Source organism: Sander vitreus, chromosome 16 (assembly GCF_031162955.1).
Source record: "Sander vitreus isolate 19-12246 chromosome 16, sanVit1, whole genome shotgun sequence".
Classification (NCBI taxonomy): domain Eukaryota; kingdom Metazoa; phylum Chordata; class Actinopteri; order Perciformes; family Percidae; genus Sander; species Sander vitreus.
Window position 1 is genome coordinate 27,658,084 of NC_135870.1, and position 21,219 is coordinate 27,679,302.

General features: G+C 41.0%; 1 protein-coding gene across 2 annotated transcripts in view; it reads left to right on the forward strand.

Annotated features, from left to right (window-relative positions):
* Positions 1-21,219, forward strand: part of pkn3 (protein kinase N3) — a 64,450-nt gene that overhangs the window by 12,597 nt on the left and 30,634 nt on the right. Inside the window, exons 3-6 of one of the 2 annotated variants that reach the window (XM_078271853.1) lie at positions 278-331; positions 14,270-14,439; positions 18,747-18,870; positions 20,632-20,783. In XM_078271853.1, coding sequence (XP_078127979.1) covers positions 278-331; positions 14,270-14,439; positions 18,747-18,870; positions 20,632-20,783 — 500 coding nt within the window. The remainder of the gene's footprint in view (positions 1-277; positions 332-14,269; positions 14,440-18,746; positions 18,871-20,631; positions 20,784-21,219) is intronic. The other variant, XM_078271854.1, reaches the window with a different exon arrangement.

Sequence of the window (21,219 nt, forward strand, 5' to 3'; positions counted from 1 at the left end):
GTACAGTACCCGTTAAAAAAAAAAAAAAAGTGAACGGTACCCAACCCTAGTGTCATGACCTGGCTGAAATGGTCAAAACAAAGCAGGAGACGACACCATGTTAACGGTTTAAACAATACTTAAATAAAATTGAACCAAATTAACTATATATGGAATGTGGAAATCAGTGGAGTAGGGTGTGCATGATTGTGTGTCTGGGTTATAAAGTGTAAACTCAGCAAAAGGCAAACCTAGGATAACATAACCTAACCAGACCTTGGTGTGCTTGTGGAGACAGCAGGGAGAGACGGAGGATACTGCAGCTTAAGAAGCCTCAGCACACCAGACCCAGGTGAGCTGAATTACTCCAATTAGTAACCTGCAAATAGGAGGCACAGGTTAGGACACACCTCCAAAATGTAAACAGCAAAAAACTCAAATGACACCAAAGGGTCATCACAGGGTATAACTACTAAAAAATGTCAGTCCTAAATTAAAAAATGTAATATGCTGAGGCCTTGCACAAGTAAAATTTCTTGTTTGGGCTTATGCAGTATGTAATTCTAGTAGGGATGCACATTTTAGCAATTTCTTAAACTGATAGTTGGCACACCCAAACAATTGATTAATCATTTATAATTTATGAAATACGTTGGACATTTCAGAAAATTTAAACCACTGACATGAGCTATTTGATGCAAAAACAGAGCTTAACAAGTGACAAGTATACCGTTGCTTGAATGGTAAACTTTAAAAACATTAAATAACAATAATGAGTCTACATTTAAAATTGCGGAGCTCCCGTCTGCAGACCTGATTGACATGGACTGTTGTTCACTGCAAGTTAGCTAAGGTTAGCCCAGCTGGACGGATGTCCCGGGGACGAACAATACTGTCGCTCCGACTCCTGTCTAGTTAATGGACAGATCCATTGCTAAAATGCATTTATACTCAAAGCAGGGAAGTGTCACTTATATAGTTAATAACTTGTGTTGATTTAGTTGGAAGCATGTGTAATTAATGTCCCGTTTCAGGAAGGAGGTTTAACAAACTGAGTCTAACCCTGAACTCAGAGTTGATTTACCCTGAGATGGGAAACTTGTTTTTGGAAACAAGTTTTCGGTTCCAGAACAGCTGATTGGTTCAATCGACTCAGAGTAGGTTCAATCAACTCAGAGTAGGTTCACTCAGAGTTAAGCACGTGCACCACCACTATAAAAAGGCAACATGAATGGAGCAATGATACGATTCACCATGGTAACAACTACAAACAAACTGGTTGGCGGAAATACTCATGCGCACATACAGCGAGTTTGAACATATAACCCAAATGCAGACAAACGCATAGCCAGAGATTGCTGTTTTTAAATTGAGTGATTTAACAGGTTTATTCAAAGTACTTAAGTATAAGTCCAGATTTCCGGAAAGCAGAAAAGCAATTCCAGGTTTCCAGAGAGGCGAACAGGTCCGGTGGTTCCAGGCAGGAGTGGTTCCGTCAGAGTAATCCAGTGGTCGGTTAGCAGTGAGGTCCAGTGGTGGTTGTCTGGTCCGGTAGATGGCAGGAGTGGAGCGGTAGCAGGAGTCAGGTTCCAATAGTAGCTGAAGCACAAGAGAAAGGATCAGGACAGGCAAATACACAAATAGCAAACGGGTAGCAAGGTTGGTCATGAGCGAGACTAACTGTGGTCGTCTTGACTATGATCTGACGCAGAGTGGAGGGTTGACCGGGTAATATGAAGCAGAGGTTGATTGAGGTAAATGAGATGCAGCTGGAACCCTCACTCCGGCACACCCGACTCCACTCCTGCAATTAGGCGTCAGAGAGAGGAGAGACAGAGAAGCTACCTAGGAGCAGCAGGCCTAACATTTACATAATTCACCTGTAATCCTGTGGAACTCCTTTTTACTGGTTTGTGTCCAGGGAACATTACAAAAACATTTAAAAAACGTTTCAGAGTGAGTCACATTCTTCTGACGGGCGCTTTGCTATACAGTGGCTTTACTAATATGCTCTGCATCACCAATGTTGTAAAGAAAACTGCCGTTTGCAAAAGAAAACGTAATGTGACACAAAGAATCTTCTGGGATGTAAGAGCATGTCCATGATGGGTAACGTTAGTGATATGAGGACGGATAAGGTTATGTTGGCTACATAACTGATAGACTGGGAAGAAAAACGATACCGCTCAAATAGGTAGGCAAGTATCTGGAAATGAAAATGCATCTATAGTCGGGGCCTCAATATCATCTCCCGACGTATGTTTAATTCCCTGTGAAGTAATACAGCTTCTTCATCAACGGGATCGTCAACAAAAGGAAATGCCATGTTTTGAGAAAAAAAAGTTTTATAGTCTGGCTAATACGGATTGGAGTTACCCCTCTCTCTCAGGTTTGATTAACCTCCCTTTCTGAAACAGAAAACCCAGTTTCCCCTCATCTCAGGGTTAACAAACTCAGAGTTTTCATTAAACCTGCTTTCAGAAACGGACCCCTGTTGTCGGACAGCTCTCAGCGTGCGTTCACCTAATTCGGCTAACCGCTTGCTGAGACAGCATGTAATAACTTTAAAAGACCCTCAAAATAAAACCTGAAAATAACCGTTAACATATATAACGGCTGTTACGTCAGCTGTAGACGGCTTTACCCAGTGTTAAGTTTGAGTTAACGTTATTTTAGACTGAATCAAGCTGTCAGCTAGCCAAATTAGCTGTTAGCTAAACTAACATTAGCTTCCCGGCAGAGGCTAACGGCTAAGCGTGGAACAGATTGTGATTTGTGCAGTTTCGTAAATCCTCGTGACGGATCGTGCAGGCAGCACAGATCGGGTACTGACACCCCCCCTCCTCACCAGCATGAGTTCCACCAATCGGAGGCATCACTGTGGGATTGTGGGATTGTTCAGGATTGTGGGTAATGAAGTACTTATCCAAGACATCGCAAATAAAAGACATTTATCTCAAAACAAGGGTAGTGCCCCATGATTTGTGGCATCTATATGAGCATATACAATCGCTGAGTCATGTCGGCATGCTGGTTTTAAGTCTATCATCGATGGTTACGATTTTATGGCTTATACTCCAATTTGTCAATGGAGAAATTGCATTGTATTTTTACTTCTGGAACCCGCTGTGGGCGGGACTGTTGAGCTCTATTGTGCACAGCTCTCCCATGTGGGGGGAGGGGCTTAGGAGACTGTTTGGGCTTTAGCAGAAAGGGGGGAGGGACTGAGAAGTTGTCGATGTTAAAATTGTTTGGCTAAGTCCTGGATCTTCACAATCCTACATACAGCACCTTTTAAAGCCAACTTAATAAAATCTTGGATTTTATACGGGCTTGAGTCCATAAATACAGTTAATTGATACAGGCACAGAGAACGGGAACTGAGGCTCGATTAGCTCCATTAGCGGTTAACTCTGGTCAGCTTTATTATAAAGATATGGAGTGGAGGAGACTGCTGCAGAGAGGGTGATCAATCAGACTCAAATGAATGCCATTTGGGGAGCTTTCACAGCGGTGTGGCCGCAGCGTTTTTATGGTTTATTAGTACAGTTAATCCCACTGCAAGACCACCAGCACCATGCTACTACTAACGATCGCCTCTGAGCCTGAAGTGACGCTGTCATGCACGTGGCGTGAGACTTCACGAGAGGGAGAGGCTGGAGGCCTGTAAAAAAAAATACACCATTGATAGGAAAATAATACGTAATTCGGGTTTTATCTACCTTGGCGGGACACAATCTACCTGGGCAATGTGCCCAAGTAGAACCTATGTATGGGAACCACTGCTGTCTTTTTGCAAAGTGGTATCCGCAGATGCTTCCCTGAGGGTGTGGAGGGCTTTGTGCAACGGCGCAGCAGTGAGAGGGTTCTGGCAGCTGGTACCACCTGGGGCTATTAGCTTTTTTGGCTCTAAAGCAATTTCGTCCAGTTCTAACTGGCCAGGATGTTCTGATCAGGACAGACAATACAACAGTGGTTTCCTACATAAACAGACAGAGAGGGTAGCGAACGGGTCCCTCCCTGTCTGTTGATGTAGGAAACCACCATTGTTAAAACCGTCTCGCTTTCTATTGTGCAGTGTTAATTTGCTGTCTCTCAGAGCCACTCATGTCCCAGGCTGCCTGAACCTGGGGGCGGACCTTTTCTCCACGGGGGGACCTTTTGTGAGAGAGTGGAGATTGCACCCATTGGTGACCTCCTCATGTCAACCACAGTCCTCTCTCAGGTTCACCAATCACCTCCCTACCTACTCTCACTTGTGAGCTTTTAACATTACTTTTTCTTTCCAAAGGAGACAGTTACGCCCCATGTCCCTTGTCTTTTGCGTTATTGGTTAATATATTTTTAATCGGTTAAGTTATTTACGGCAATTATCCAATAATCGATTAAAGGTGCAATATGTAATACTGACAGCTGGCGTTTAAACTGCAGTCCAAATTCAAAATACTGGAGAGAGTCGTCTGCCCCGGCCCCTCCTCCCCAGACTCAAAGTTTACGGAGGTTGCCAGGTTGAGAATGCAGCATCCAACAATGTTGCTAGACGCTAGTCTCACATAGCCAGACATTACTCCACAGCGTAGCAGAGTAGCTAACGTTAGATGCTGGCTATGTTGACAGTCATAAAAGCCCATGCTCACGCGGGGCTCTGTACCCAACTGACAACCATCCTCTCTTGGCTTAAAATTACTGCAACAACCGCTAAAACATCATGACCTCGCCCTCCTCTCTACCCGACTGACACACACTTTCTCGGCTTAAAGGTACACTGTGTAGGAATTTCTCCCATCTAGTGGTGAAATTGTATTTTGCATTCAAACGAATAGTGCTCTCTAGCGCCTCGCTTTTTCAAATGCGTGTTGCAATTACGGTAGCCATTATGTACCAAAAAGCTATGACAACATGTCTTCCAATTTTTGCTTTTTTGGCGACGAGGATTCCTTCTCCTGTGGCTCGCCATAAGTATGATCCTCCATTATGAACTAAAGTGCAGTGCAGGCTTTCAAATTTGCCGGGGCAGTGACAAGTGCCTCTCACTGATCTCCTTCTCCGTTTCAGCTGGTTTCAGTCACGTGATGCTGGCTCTAAACGAAAACGTGTTGTGGATTAGCTAGACAGGTAGGCTAGTGCTTTATGTCCCTCTCAGCGATTATATTAAATTTTATTTATAGTGTCAAATCATAACAGGAATTATCTCAGGACACTTTACAGATAGGGTAGGTCTAGACCACACTATAATTTACAAGGACCCAACAATTCCAGTGATTCCCCCAAGAGCATGCATGAATGCATGAATGCGTAACTGCGACAGTGGCAAGGAAAAACTCCCTTTTAGGAAGAAACCTCGGACAGACCCAGGCTCTTGGTAGGCGGTGTCTGACGGTGCCGGTTGGGTGTATGATGAACAATGGCAATAATAGTCACAATAAAGATATTATAATAGTTATAATAGTTCTGGGCGGAAAAAGAACATAAGGACTCCGGGGAATAAGCTCCCTGGAGCTATGTTAGTAACAAGCATTTCTGTGACACGAATACACACAGATGGAAAAAGAGAGGAGAGAGAGAAGCTCAGTGTGTCCAAAGAGGTACTCCGGTAGTCTAGAACTATAACCGCATAACTAAGAGCTGCAGAGAAGGGGAGATAGGGAGGCTGTGTTCCGTGATTGTGGCTACACATCTTCCCCCGCCGGTCTAGGCTAACGCTGCGACTCATTACTCCCTAAGTATATGTAAGCTTTCTATGGGGAGAAGCAGAGATAGGGTGGGGGTGCGCCATGACTGTGGCTACACACCCACCCCCGCCGGTCTAGGCGAACGCTGCAACTCCTCATACCCTAAATATAGTAAGCTTTCTATGAGAGAAGCCGAGATAGGGAGGCGATGTGTCATGACTGTGGCTACACACCTTCCCCCGCCGGTCTAGGCGAACGCTGCAACTCCTCACTCCCTAACTATAAGCTTTATCGAAGAGGAGAGTTTTAAGTTTACTCTTAAAGGTGATGACGGTGTCTGCCTCCCGAACCCAGACTGGGATCTGGTTCCACAGGAGAGGAGCCTGATAGCTAAATGCTCTGGCTCCCATTCTACTTTTAGAGACTCTAGGAACCACAAGTAACTCTGCATTCTGGGAGCGCAGTGCTCTAGTGGGACAATAAGGTACTATGAGCTCTTCAAGATATGATGGTGCTTGACCATTTAGAGCTTTGTAGGTCAGGAGAAGGATTTTAAATTCAATCCTGGATTTTACAGGAAGCCAATGCAGAGAAGCTAATACAGGAGAAATATGATCTCTTTTCTTAGTTCTTGTCAGAACACGCGCTGCAGCATTCTGGATCAGCTGGAGAGTCCTAAGAGTTTTATTTGAGCATCCTGATAATAGGGAATTACAGTAGTCCAGCCTGGAAGTAACCAATGCACTTATAGTTTTTCAAAATGGCGGAACGGCATGGAAGCCTCCTTGGACTTGCCCGTCCAGTGTAAATACAGATAAGAAATTCTTCGCTTATGAGGATAAGTCAGATCATTGGCAGAGGTAATTTTACACCAATGAGGACATATTTATGAATGAAGACATTGATTTTAGCTAATAAAATACTTAAAACACTACACAGTGTACCTTTTAACATTACCAACTGTTTGTCGGCCGCGGCCGCTGAACAGACATGGCCTGCTTGCCTGGTCCTCCGGTAACATAAGCAGTTATGCCGTGTTAGCATGGCGGCGTTAGCCAGGACCAGTCACGATCACTTTACTGGCTGTGTCTCAATTGTTTTTGCGAATAATCAACTTGAGTACTTTATATAATTCAATGTGAGTACACTTGACTTAAAATGCCCGTCCCTAGTAAATTAGCCTGAAGCTTAATGCTTGCCTGTTCAGGAGGAAATTAGCCAGCTCAGCGTCCTTTGTTTGTTTGCTGCTTCCATGGCTGTACTACAGCTGTAGCGTGGTGGGTTTGCGTTTTTACAGGTATATCTGGCAACCCGGCCTGGCTGTCAAAATGGGCAGTTGATAACACACAGGCCAAAACGCCAGAAATTCTGTCACGGAACGGAAATTTCAAAGTAAACCGTAAATTCATCAAAGTCAGTGTGCCCAACGCTATTTTCCGATAAACTGTAGCTGTCATATTTCACGGGACCCGCGTGAGTGCAGTTTTCATGTTCCAGTTTTTCAGCCTCAGAGGGGAGAGAGAGCGGCTGACTGTTCGCCTGAGATCAGTAGATCAGACGGCTCTGCAGAGCCGTGTATAATTACGACTTTATGACATTTCATAAACAGCTGATTGAGCGGCAGCTGCTACATGCATATAGCGGAAACCCTGCATGTGCACGTGTGGTGCTGATGTTGCGCGATGTAAATCATGCGTCTCTCGAGTGAATTTGACTGGCATAAAATCGGCATATGTCAGACTGACCGGCAGGTCGCCGGTCATGGCCGATGACGTGAAAATCGACCAATTCCGGTCACCAGCCGGTCAATCGGTGCATCTCTAGTAAATATATTATATATTGCACTTTTTAATCATTCATACCCATAATTTCCGTTGCTATTTAAAGGTGAAAAATAAGGAAGGAGTAAATGGAAATGTATATAAATATCTGCTGCACCTGATTTAACACTACTGACTGATCGCATCAGAGGAACAGTGAAACAATGGCTGTTTCATTAGTTGTTCCCCTTGTTCACTTCCCCTCATCTCTTTATTTTATGTAACAGCATACGTTGCACTGAGGGCAGTTAGAGAGCAAAGTGATAGTGAGCGAGGCAGGAGTGGGGGAATAAAATGGAACGCACCTGCCCTTGTTCATTTCTAGCCTAAACTAAACTGATTGACCGCCAGTTGTAGGTTTAGCGTGTGTTTTAGTATGTGTGTTTTATTTTTCATTAATCATGGCATTCTGTCCCCGTTTTTATGTTCATTGTATGTCTGTTTGTATCATGCAATTTCCTTGTAAAGCATTTATTTTATGAAAGGTGCTATACAAATTTTATTAATACATTATTATTACGGCTTTTTGCAAATCATCAGGAGTACCTGTAGTCTAATTCTAATGAGGCTTGATAATCAGCTGCATGATTATAGTTAACTACCTTTTAAACAACAAATAGCCTACCTTATCCATGTGTAACATTCCGTAATTTGCGTGATTCAGATTTACACAAATCAATAGCGGTAGCTGTTTTGATGGCTAACATATGCAAGACCCCTGCATTCAGAGTTTTTTCACTGTTTTGGATAATGCAAATACCATTGTCACGAAGGCAGTGTAGCGAAAATGATTTGACAATGCCTTAAGGTACGTTCTTTGGGGGCTTAAAAAGTTTATTTCCTGTCCTACTGCTTCAAGTTTCTGGTTTAGAAAGATTGCAATCTGAGAAGCACGTGACCAGCACCCGCTATGGTTGCAAGAGACTGAGCTCCGGCACCCACCTCCATATTTCACTAAATAACCAGGTCTATTACTTTTTCGACGCCAAATCATTTTGTCTGTTATCATGGTGACTCTGTGAAACGTCTGCAGGCACGAAAAAGCAGGTTTCGTTGTCGCCTAAACTATTTACTCGTTCAGAGAAATTTGCTAGCATGTCGGCGGCAAATGGAGTGGTGGCTAACGGAGCAACTGATGTGAACACGTTCTCTAATATGGAGGAACTAATCGACCGGGTCTTGGAGAAGCAGCTAAGTGTGCTTAAATCAGTGATCTACAGCGCAGTGAAGGGAGTGCTGGCCGAAATTAATGCCTCGCAGCAACACATCGGCGGTGGTGGGACTTTGCGTTTGATGCCGGGGCCGCGACTGGAGGACTCAGCACCTGTGGACTAACAGTATTTGGGCCAATGTACCGAGTTTGACTGTAGGACGCTGTGTGTAAGTTTTGGATCCAACCGTTGAAGGGACATCTAACCAGACTGTAAGAAATGATGAATACATGATAAATGCTGGCTGGTCAGTTTACAGTCTGTTTGTTAACATTTAAGCTAGACTGAAAGAATGAGGGATACGGTCTGTTCAGCTCATAGTCTTCTTATTGTTCCAACTAGATTGGTCTGTGTTTCACATAGCTTAGTCCAGAAATAGTTCGAAGGTGTTTATAATATTGTTCATGTTTAACATAAGAATTCACTAGACCTGTTTCAATTAACCTGTGACTTAAGACAGGAGCTGGAGTTTTGAGCTGGAGTTTTGCGCAAACTGCGTTTGATGTGGTCACACATCTTACAAATAGGGGAGAGGGATAGGGGAATTATTTTACTTTTATGTTTTTGTCACACCTTGCTCAGAGCTAACAGTTCACCCTTTGCTACAGATTTGTCAGCAGAATCCGGTATGGTACTCGAGACGCGTATGCGTGTAAATTTTGAAGATGGCTGAGTTTTCAATCCTTTCAGTTAACATCAGGGGGCTAAACGGGCCGATCAAACGAGCTAAATTCCTGGACTATTTAAGAAGGAAAAACATAGACGTGGCGCTTATACAGGAGTCACATTTACGTAAAAGAAATGTAAATCGTCTACAAAATAAATACTTTAAGGTTGCTGCCTCATCTAGTGACGACACCAAAACCAAGGGCTCCATTGTGTTGCTGTTGCGGAAATGCGCACTTGCCGTAGACACACACGCCACCTCACCCACTCCCGCATTGATTATATGTTGTGCTCCAGTGAGCTTAAGACAATGTTTCACACCATAGCAATAGAGCGAGCAATTCTGTTTGATCACAATGCGCTGATAACCACATTCCATTGTGATATGTTAGGAGAAAGATCTAGGAGATGGCAATTTAATAATTCCCTTCTCCAGAACACAGCTTTTGATACAGAATTTAGAACCAAACTGGCTGAATTTATATCAATTAATACCGACTCAGTTTCTGACCCCTCATATACATGGCAAGCAACTAAAGGATTTATTCTAGATTTTACATCCTCCTTCGCGGTCAATTTGAAGAGGAAAAGAGAGGCAAGGATAGCGGAGTTGGAAGAACGCTGTAAATCATTAGAGCAATCTCTTAAGACTTGTTTTTCTAAATCTACACAAACTCTTCTAGTCACAAGTCGAACAGAGCTGAATGATCTGCTAAGAAGGAGAGCTGAGTTCATAATGCACAGAGTGAGGCAAAATTACTATTTTAACGGCTGTAAACCAAGCAAATTGCTTGCTCTGAAATTAAAACAAAGCAAATCCAGAGCTACTATCAACAGCATCCGCACAGACCGAGGTATCAACAAACAAATCCAAAATCCTAAGGATATCAGCGCAACTTTTCAATCCTTTTACTCAAAGTTGTATGAGTCCTCCTGCAACCCGGATCCGACACAGTGCCTAAAAGAACTAAACTTGCCTCTTCTCGACCCAGAAGAGGCAGAAGAACTGGGTCAACCGATAACCTTAGAGGAACTCAGCATTAAAAACAGTTAAAAAATGGAAAACACCAGGGTTGGATGGAATTCCACCAGAACTTCTTCTACAGTATTTTGACATATTAGGACCTAGGTCTGCACAATATTGGAAAAAACTTACATTGCGATATTTTTTTTCTCTGCGATATATATTGCGATATGAAAAAAAGACTAATTTTTACAAGAGGACATAAATAGCCCTATTGAGAAATACTAAATCATTCTCAACTACTGGGGTGATTTTGTAGGGGAGTGCATCTACAAAGAATCAGGTGATTTAGTTTGTCTTTGCAGCGAACATAAAACACTGACTACTGTAGCTTCAGTACCCATGGAAAAGCATGTGCATCACTGTGTCAGCGGCAGCTGCCACTTTATGGTACTTTTCTACACACGGGAGAGCCTCACTTCCCATAACAACCTGAACAAACTGGAACTTTCCTGCATATGGTCTCGGAGTGTGAACGGGTGCATGAGTTCTGGAATAAAACATCAATAACATCTGATGTGATAGGATGTCGACTTCCTACTGACCCGATTGTTTTGTTACTTAATGAATGAGTCTACATTACACCTGCTTGGGAGACAGAGGAAAGTTTGGCTAGCTGGCTCAACCGCAACCAAGAAAATGATAGCTCAGCCCTGGCTCCCCCCCCGACTCGCTTTGTATAAAACAGTGGTTGGCGTATTTTCTAGACATAGTTATGCTTGAGCTCTCTACAGCAAGGATTAACAAAGCCAAATCATCGACTATAGACCTATGGAAAAACGCAGCAGCACAAGTATCAGTCCTAATGACCTCAGCATCACAAGAGGAGAGTGACTAGGCAAGGTGTGATTTCTGTTTTTGTTTGTTTGCTTTTGTTTTCCTCGAGACCACAGAGGGTGGGAGAGGGTTTTTGTTCTTGTTCAGTTGTATTTGTATGATCTGTATGTTCTAAATATAAAAAAAAAAAACACAATAAAAAATGTATCTAAAAAAAATAAAAATTGCAATCTGTATCATGATTTATTGAGCTCTTGTTCTAAAAACATCTTGCCAAAGGACTACAGTGTTAGCCGACTGGCACATGTTAATTAATGTGCGTTGTCCTTTTATAAATAAAATAAACGGAAAATATCTTGCAAAAACAGAATTTCTTTCATGCGTTTACAGATAATGTTGGGAATAAAGAATTTGCACAAGTACAACAATCTAAGTAAATATTAACTGAGTTGTATTAGTATACTGTATATATTTTTTCAGTAAAATAGCAAGCTATCAATTAGGTCTGCTAAAAAGCATAAATATGATTATTCAATTTATTCATCTTCTTCTTTGGGGCGGGATAGGTGGGTGTCGAGCAGGACCACAGCAGCAGCTGCCAGTGCAGTTATAAGTATATATGTATGTATGTATATATGTCCATTAATATCCATTCCATATTGACGTTTGCATACAGACGAAAATCTGGTGCCACTGATATGTCTGCGCTTCTCTCTGATGCTCTGAAACAGACGTTACAGGAAACACAAACCCCGCTGCATGTGACGCTAGTTAACACTATACTCAACAGCAGCTAACGTTAGCCTACCGCTAGCTAGTAGCTGGATTAAACACGGTTAAAATGCTGACAGTTAACGCTAAACGGTGTAAAGTTTGACTGTGTTTTACTGTAGAGGATTCAACACCGGGATGTAACAATCTGCAGCTGCCGTCGGAGAAACACAGCCGCACCGAGACTGTAGTTTACCAGTTTCATTGAACGGTGCGTTCAATGAAACTGGTAAACTACAGTCTCGTGGTGCATTTGAAGTTATTGTAAATGTCCTTTTCCTATCTGGTTGTTGATTTTGTCGTTCAACAGCAATTTACTAGTGAAATAAGTTATTGTTATACATTATTATTAAATCATTTAATTTTGACCATATGGCCTTAGCAATAAACAAGCCGTTCTTTAATGCCACCAACTGTTGTTTAGTACCCTTTTTTTTTCTTTTCTTTTTTTACTTTTTTTACGTATGTAATTAATTAGATTACATTTTTTAATCGATTGACAGCCCTAATATAAATATATATATATTTGTTGGGAATTCGTAGGTGTACAGATTCAATCATTGGCAAATTATCAAAGATGTTTTATCAATATTAATAAAGTTATGAATATGGTTATTAATAACTTTATCAAACCGACAAACAAACAAAACGGGGCACCACCCTGGAACTTCAGGGACCAATAATCAAACTGAAACGGTCTCATTCGGTGGTGTTCCCTTTTAAAATACAGATCTTAACTTGGTTAATCTATCTGGTATTCTCTAAAGGAACAAAGGGAAGGGTGAATTCAAGTACTGACCTGTGTTCAACCAGCAATTATTACAATAAGTACACAAATAATCACAGACAGCTGCTAATTAAAGTATAGTAGAATTTATTAACTTCAAAATCATCAATTTGACAAATGACTCCGTGGTAACGATAATCACACCCTCATCCGTTCCATGGGGATGATATGCAGTGTTTTTGGCTATATCACCGCCGTAGTTGACTGACGGAGGGTAGGATTATGGCTCCACTTGTCCAGTAATTAAACTTCCCACGATGGGGAGTAAAACCTACAGTTCTCACAGTTTCAACACAACTTCAACAATATCTGGATCAGAGATACATTCACAGCCAAACAGATTAATAATCAACGCATGCAGTGATAGCACCATATTAATCAGATCACATTAATGCCAACACAAATAGAAACAATAGCAAATTACTCATTAATAATACACCCTGTTCTAATCTGCCCAGAACACTATAAAGCCTCTTACTTTGGATGTGTAGTTCACTTATTTGTTTGGCAGATCCTCCGCGATGAACAGAAAGCAAGTTAAAACACGGGCCCGTGGTTTAACGAAACAGAAAAGCTCCCTCCGGCAGTTGGATTCTGAGCTCTGTCAGAGTCGACTTGGAAATTTGGTGCAGATTTGGTGAAAGAAATGATTCTTCACCGGGACCCCCTTTTTGTCGTATCACCCAGATACTAGCTACGTAGCTCACCTCGGCCTGCGAGATGATGCTGTTGACTTTTCGGCAGCTACCGACGTGTCTCCTGTTCAGTAACAAATCACCGAGGGGAAGGACGGGGTTTGTCGGGCTGCATTCGCTTATATCCTCCTTGTTCACCTAGCGGTGAGCATGGTGCATTCAGATTGCCTCAGCCAATGGAACGCCAGGAAACTCCTGACGGTGTGAAGCCGCGGCTTGCAGTTCTTAGACCTTCCTTTCTGGACTTTCTCCACTTTAGAAACCTTTTTCACGTTGAGGTGTGACTTTTTAGGCTTCAGGTTTGACTGAGGCCATCCCTTTGTCTGAGAAGCCTTGTGGTGGCCTCCTGTGCCCCATTTGTCTGCTTTTTATTCATTATCAGCTTAAGCACATTGTTTGGTTCCAACAAAATATATATATATATATATATATATATATATATATATATATATATATATATATATAAAGTATGCAGGTACACAGCAGTAGGACATTGTTCACAACAAGAAGCAAGCAACACACCTACTTATCTCAACGTGCCCTGTATCCAAGATGAATACGTGTGTGATTCAAGCCTATAGGTTTGGTTAGTTTAAGGCAACCTTAAACTTACCTTAACTTAGTTTGAGGTTTACTAGGACTTGAACCTTTTGGACTTGGCTTAAATAAACTGTAGCATCAAAATCACACTGTGGCTGACAGCAATGCACACTGCTACCCCAGAATTGTGTCAGGGTACAAAAATGGATGCCCTCTGAATAACTAAAATATCAATTACAAAAAAGTAATTAAACCCTCTCAAATGAATCACCACTAATGAAAGAGAAAAGCTAAAGCCTAACCCACCATGTGGTTATTTTTATGCAGGTTGCTTGGAGGAGGAATACAACCTATCAGCCGAGTCATGTCAGTGGGATGAGGTTACATCACCAGTGGCTAGTCGAGTCAGAACCCTGAAGAAACAGCTTACCATGGAGACCAAAGTCAAACAGGGTGCTGAGAACATGATCCAGACTTACACCAACAGCTCAATCAAGGTACAGTACAATATGGCCCAAATTAAAAACATCACACACACACACACACACTAGAGCTGAACGATTTGGGGAAAATATTTAATTGCGATTTTTCTGCCAGAAATTGCGATTACGATTTGATTTTTTCTTAAAAGTTTAGCTTAAGTTCAATATTCTCTATGTAACAGATAAAACATGTCATAGAGCGTTATAACATGAGACACAATCAAAACTGCTCTATATTATCATGCAAGGATGAGATCATAGATATGAATTGCCAGCAGTAAGTGTTTTTCTTTTAATAAGCATGAAACATTGAACAGTCAAACACAGAACATGTATCAGAAAAGCTAAATTTATAATCATAAAAAACAATTCCAATGTAAAAATATCAGTACTTTCCTGTAAACTAAAATGTTCTTATATGCCTCAGTTCAATAGCATCATCTACATACTGCACCTTCTATGATCATGTTAAATAAAAATAAAAAATCCACTGAAAAGAGGACATATCTGTGAAAAATCTGTGATATGTAACAGCATTTATCTTGTGAAAAAACAGTAAACATAATATTAAAAATAGGAATAAAAAATATTACACAAAACATTCAACTTAATATTGCACATTTGATTAATCGCGGTCTTCTCGATTAGCTAATTGTATTCTTTCAAATCTCGATTTCGCTGCTGGCAGCAGCGGAAAGCATCTCTCATGTGCCACTGCAGAGACAGTACTTGGGGACAGGGCTGTTCCTTTCGGTGGGTAGAGCATGGTACTAGCATCAACTCCACTGCCTTTGGCTGTTTTAATTTGACCTCCTTACTATTTATTATCTTTTCATCCTCTTAGTTTCTTTATAATTTAGTTTCAATGCTTTTGTATTTGAAATGTTCTAAATATATATATATATATATATATATATATATATATATATATAAATATATATATATATATATATATATATATATATATATATATATAAAAAGGAGGGTAGTATTGCAAAATAATTGTGAGGGAATGCAAAAGTAAAGAACATTCTACTGTGGCCTAAAAGGAACCCTCATTTATACCTATGGAATGAAAATATTTGTATGTGATGGAAATGGATATAAATAATACAAATGGAGAAAGCAGACTTGTTAACATAAAGTGATATATAAAAGTCACAAACGAGACAACACAGTTCACATGACCTAACGCCAACAAAGACTGATATATATAAAAATATTGTATTATAAAAGCATGTTCTTGGTTCAATAGATTTGGATTCTTGTATTCAACAATGCGAGGAATGTGTGAGGATTTATTTATGTGCCAGCAGGATGACTTCAGTGTGGGATATGTTGTTCCACAGAGTGGCTGTAATTTTTGTAGATGTGTAAAGGAATTAAGTTTATTAGTGCCAAATACAAAAATCCCACCCTTACAGAGAACAAGTAACAACACATACACACACTGTGCACGGGTTCTGTTGCTGTTATTTCATGCAAATGCATTAAATATAACAGCAACCCTCACTATGCTTGTGTGTGCCAATGACATTGTAAGATGCTGTAAATTGACTTCACACATTGTTTACTGTAACTTTGGCACAATCAAATGGAAGAAGGTATACCATTTGAAGAAGAGGGCAGAGGAAAGCGAAAGATGAGATAAGATTCCTAAAAACTTCCAAACACAGGAAGTCTAGATCGGACCCAAATAACCTTAAATACCAAGGTTCAAGCCTTGGTACTATACTTCAAATGGTATGCTACTTCAGCACACATCAAGAATTATCAGTGCAAGATATTGGCCTGTACTCACCAGTACGGAGTACCAGCACTTCTGATTTTTATCCACATATAGTAAGTACCCTTACTTCTAACTGATATTAACAGTATTATTAATAGGCTGATATTTATACAAAAAGGCTATATATTATGATTTATTGGGGAAAACCAAGCAATTCTAGGCCGAATGGAATGATCCTTTGTTTCATAAGCACATTTCAGACACTGCAATGATTCCACTGTGGTATTGGTAGTCAAATCAGCAGGGCTGTAGTCAAGTCCACCTTTGTCAAAAGTCCAAGACCAGGACTAGTCGAGACCGTGTCCAAATGAGAGACAGTCAATACCAAGACAGAAAAAAAAAAAAAAAACTCTTCAAGACCACTTACTTACTTACTTGATTGTTTATAATTTATGTGATGTGAGAGACAGTATATATTCTACTTTAAGATGATAATTTTGCTTTATTATTTGTAATAATCAAAAGCAAGTGCAGAGTAACTTAAAATATATAAAATTAAAATGTTCCCTTTCTTGAACTTATTACTTGAAGAATTCATAGTACAAAAGTGCTCGCTGACATTGTGTCTGTGGCCAAAATTAAAATAATTGATGCCTGATGATTGAGGTATATGATGCAGCTAGGTGTATACCAGGCGATCAATCTCGATGCCCGTTCTAGATGGAGTTTGAATTAAACTAATACCTATTTTCTGAATAAGCGCGCTTCATCAATAGTTTTGTTTTGAAGTAGGAAGTTACTTTAGAACAAAAGCATATAGTGCTTGACTCGGTCGAGACCAAGTAGAATATTTGGCGAGTCCAATGGCCGAGTCCAAAACAAGTCAGAGTCCAAATACCAATGAGTCCAAGATGAGTCTGAGACAACAGAAAAGCATCTTGAGTCTGAAATCAAGTCCGAGTCCGGACTCGAGTACTGCAGCTCTGCAAATTAGGGTCCTTAGATTGATCGATTAGTCGGGGGCACACCTACAAGATATACATATGAATATAAATTCATATGTACACACGTGTACATATGTATTAGAAAGCAATTTGTGGCGGGGGGGGGGGGTCGCCCTGTGTCACCGGAGGGGGGGTGGGGGGGTACTTATTTTTGTAACAATCAAGTATCAAAAACTGAGGAGGACACGCTGTTGGATGCTGTCCTCCTCTCCTACTTCAATGCCTAACGAATCTCTCTCTTTCTCTCCCTGACCCGGTCTTTCACTGGTTGAAGCCTGAAAATACTGTAAACAAATTAATAACTAATTACACTGGTTGGACTGTTCAGCTCTGTTTCAGACTGAAACCTCCGGTTCAGGCTGGTCCTCATCCTCAACACGTGCCTTTTTCAGTCGCGGAAAATACTTTTCAATACTCATCTGGATTGAAGCAGTAAAAAATGTTGATTGATTCACAGCTGCTATATAGTGTTTTGACCTTGACAACCCAACTGCATTTTACCGCAAACTTGTGACTAGTTAACTTTCTAAAACAGGCACAATTGCTTGTTTGCTAAGAGTCGGGTCGGTGATTGTGAATGTGTGATTGTGTAAAGGTGTTCACGAGATAGATACTATCCTTTCGTGAACTTGTGAATTTCTCCTTTATGGAGACAGACGCTGTGTGCACGGTGGGCTCGATGGTGTTTTAAGCCTCCAATGTCGCCTTACAGGCAGCTAACCCTCACCTTAACACTAACATAACTTCTTTGACATAACCTTTGCCGCGCTGCCTGGAAGGTGACGTTGGGGGCTAAAAACACCAAACACCGCACGGTGGGAGGAGGTGTGTGTGTGTGTGTGTGTGTGTGTGTGTGTGTGTGTGTGTGTGTGTGTGAGCGAGAGACAAGTGACAGAGAGACAGAGGAGAGCAGGGAAAGGAAATGCAGGAGAACGTGTTTTAAATAGCGTTAAAAAAAAAAAAAAAAGAATAACGAAACGCAATGTGTGGCGGCTGGTGTTGATAGTGAGGCGCACCGCCACACATTAGTCTGTGTGTGGGAAACTCTGTGTATCCAAGACACATGCAATGATCATGTCATGCAACTGTTGAATTAGGGTGATGGCACCTTTTTTGGGCCAGTTAAGGCACTGAGAATTACTCTAATAATCACTTCAAATATTACTGTGACCAATTCAATTTTATTTATAGTGTCAAATCATAACACAGAACACAGATGGAAAAAGAGAGGCGTAGAGAGGAGTTAGTGTGTCATAGGAAGTCCCCTGGCAGTCTAAAACTATAGCAGCATAACTAAGAGCTGGTCCAAGGCAAACCTGAGCCAACCTACAAAGGGTTGGTAGATGAATCTGACATCAACGAAGAGAAGCAGCGTTAATACCACTACAGTAAACTGCAAATGAACATTTATATCCAGGAATTTACATTATAGACGGTACCACTGACTATCGTGTAACAATTTGGCCACAATTTAGCATATTGACCATACACAAGCCATATACTAGGTTTCCACCTAATCTTGTCACTCCCATTGTATCATGATGTGTCTGCATTGGACAACATGCATTAAGCTCCCATTGTTTTTCCAGGACAGGAAGATGGTGACTACAGCCCAGCAGATGTTACAGGACAGTCGCACTAAGATTGAGCTCCTGCGCATGCAGATTATCAAAGTCAGTCAAGCCAGAGACGGGGAGCAAGATGGCTTGCAAGGTAAATCTTACTACACATAGATGTACAGTTCTTGTCTTAGCCTTATAATCTCCACTGGCACAGAGTATAAAATAATCATTACTGAAAAAGTTAACTGCGACAAATCCATACAACATAAACACGTCCCCTCTCCCACCCCCGAATCCTCTTAGTCGTCACCAGTTAGACAAAAATCAAGAAAAGATGTGATAGTAACCATAACATTCAAGACAACACAACAAAATATACAATAAACTGTAAACCAAATAAACATATGTATATGTGACAACAATAGGCACATAGTATATGCTTCACCCTTATATATATATACTTTCCCCATTTTCTAGTGTAGACATTCAATCTGGCAAACCGTTTATATTTCAAATGCTGCCACTCTAACCATTTCACAAACCCACTCCTGGATTGACAGCACCCCTTCATTCCTCCATCCTCTTAGAATAATCTGTGTGGCTGTCATTAAACTAGTTAGGACCCAGCTTCTTATATGCTTATCCATCCTGCTTAGGATTGACCCATCTCCCAGAACAAATAGTCTTGGCTGAATGGAACCTGGGTCCCTGCAATCCAACAGGTTATTATGTATCCCAATCCAAAATTCCTGGACCTTATAACAGAACCATAGGACATGAAGTAATTGGCCGTCCTCTGTCACATTTCCAAAAATGTGGTGTCTTTCAGACCAATCCTAAACAATCTGGAGGGAGTCCAATATCAATCAATCAATGAATCAATCAGACTTAATTTATATAGCACTTTTCATACATAAATTCCCCATATGCCATTGAGGTACAGATCACCTAGTGTGACAATTCCCTTTTCTAACCAATCCCTCCAAAAAGGGAAGATCTACTAATACATAACTTTGGATTTCGCCAAAGACATGATGAAGTATTTAGATATGGATCCAGTTCAAACAGCCGGGCCACTTTTGTCCAAATTACATTTAAATTAGAGAATACCGGATGGGTTTTGTCCTCACCATACAGTTCAACAGACAGGCTTTGTAAGGGTGATAATGGGGCAAGAACAGATTGCTCAATACAACACCAGGGTGGGGCTCTCTCAGGAGCAAGTGTCCAGTGGGCCAGATGCCTTAAGTTAAAGGCATAGTAATAATATAACATCTTTGGTAGACCCAAACCTCCTCTATCAATCGGTCTTTGTAATTTATTAAAAGGTAGCCAGGTTTTTTGTACCATTCTTTATACATGTCTTTGTTATCCTGTCAGACAATTCAAAATATGACAGGGGAACCTCCAGAGGAAGAGATTGGATAAGGAAGTTCAGCTTGGGAACACAAACCATTTTTATAACATTGACCTTTCCTGCTATTGAGAGATTGAGAGTCGTCCATCTATTAACATCACAAGAGATTTTATTAAATAATGGATCCAAATGAACTTTAACTAGGTATTTTTACTGGGGAGGGAATAAGATACCCATATATACGATACCTTGCTTTGACCACTGAAATGCACCAATCTCTAAAGGGATAAATATAGCAATACAATATAGAGCCCTCTTTCCAAGTATGTACCTCGCCATTAGGTCACGTGACACCCATTGTTTGGTCATATTAACTAAAAACTAGAAATACATGGTTTCAGGAAAACAAACTAATTAAACCATAACAAATAGGCTCTTGCTAGTATTTTATTCCAATAGACATGTGTCCATGATCTGTACCTGGGTGGTGCTTATTGTATCTGTTCTTAAATAGGTTTATATAGCCCAAGTGTGACATGCACCACTTGCCCACAGGTCAACCTGTGGAGATGATCTGTCCTCTGGAGCTGCGGATAGCTGACCTCATGCACCACATGAAGATTGAATCGGCTGTAGCAGAAGGTGCCAAAAATGTGGTGAAGCAGCTGAGTGGGCGTAAGATTCAGGACCGCCGCATACTTGCAGAGGTGGGTACCAGCTGGATACCTGATTTGTTTGTTTTTTCAAACCTTTTATTTACATTTTATGAGACAATAATAATTAGAATGTTACTATTTGGTGATTTATTACAGTTATACAAGTGTATATAGCAGGGCTGTAGTACTTGAGTCCAGACTCAAGGTGCTTCTCTGTTGTCTCGGACTCGTTTGGACTCTGACTTGACTCGGGCTTTGGACTCGCCAAATATTCTTGTTGGTCTCGACCGATTCCAGCACTAGGCCTATAAGCTTTTGTTCTAAAGTAACTTCCTCCTTCAAGCAAAACCATTGATGAAGCATGCTCATTTAGAAAAGGTGCATCATATACCTCATCATCAGGCCTCAATCCTTTTCATTTTGGCCACAGACACAATGTCATTGAGCACTTTGTACTATGAATTCTTCAGCACAAGTAATAAGTTAA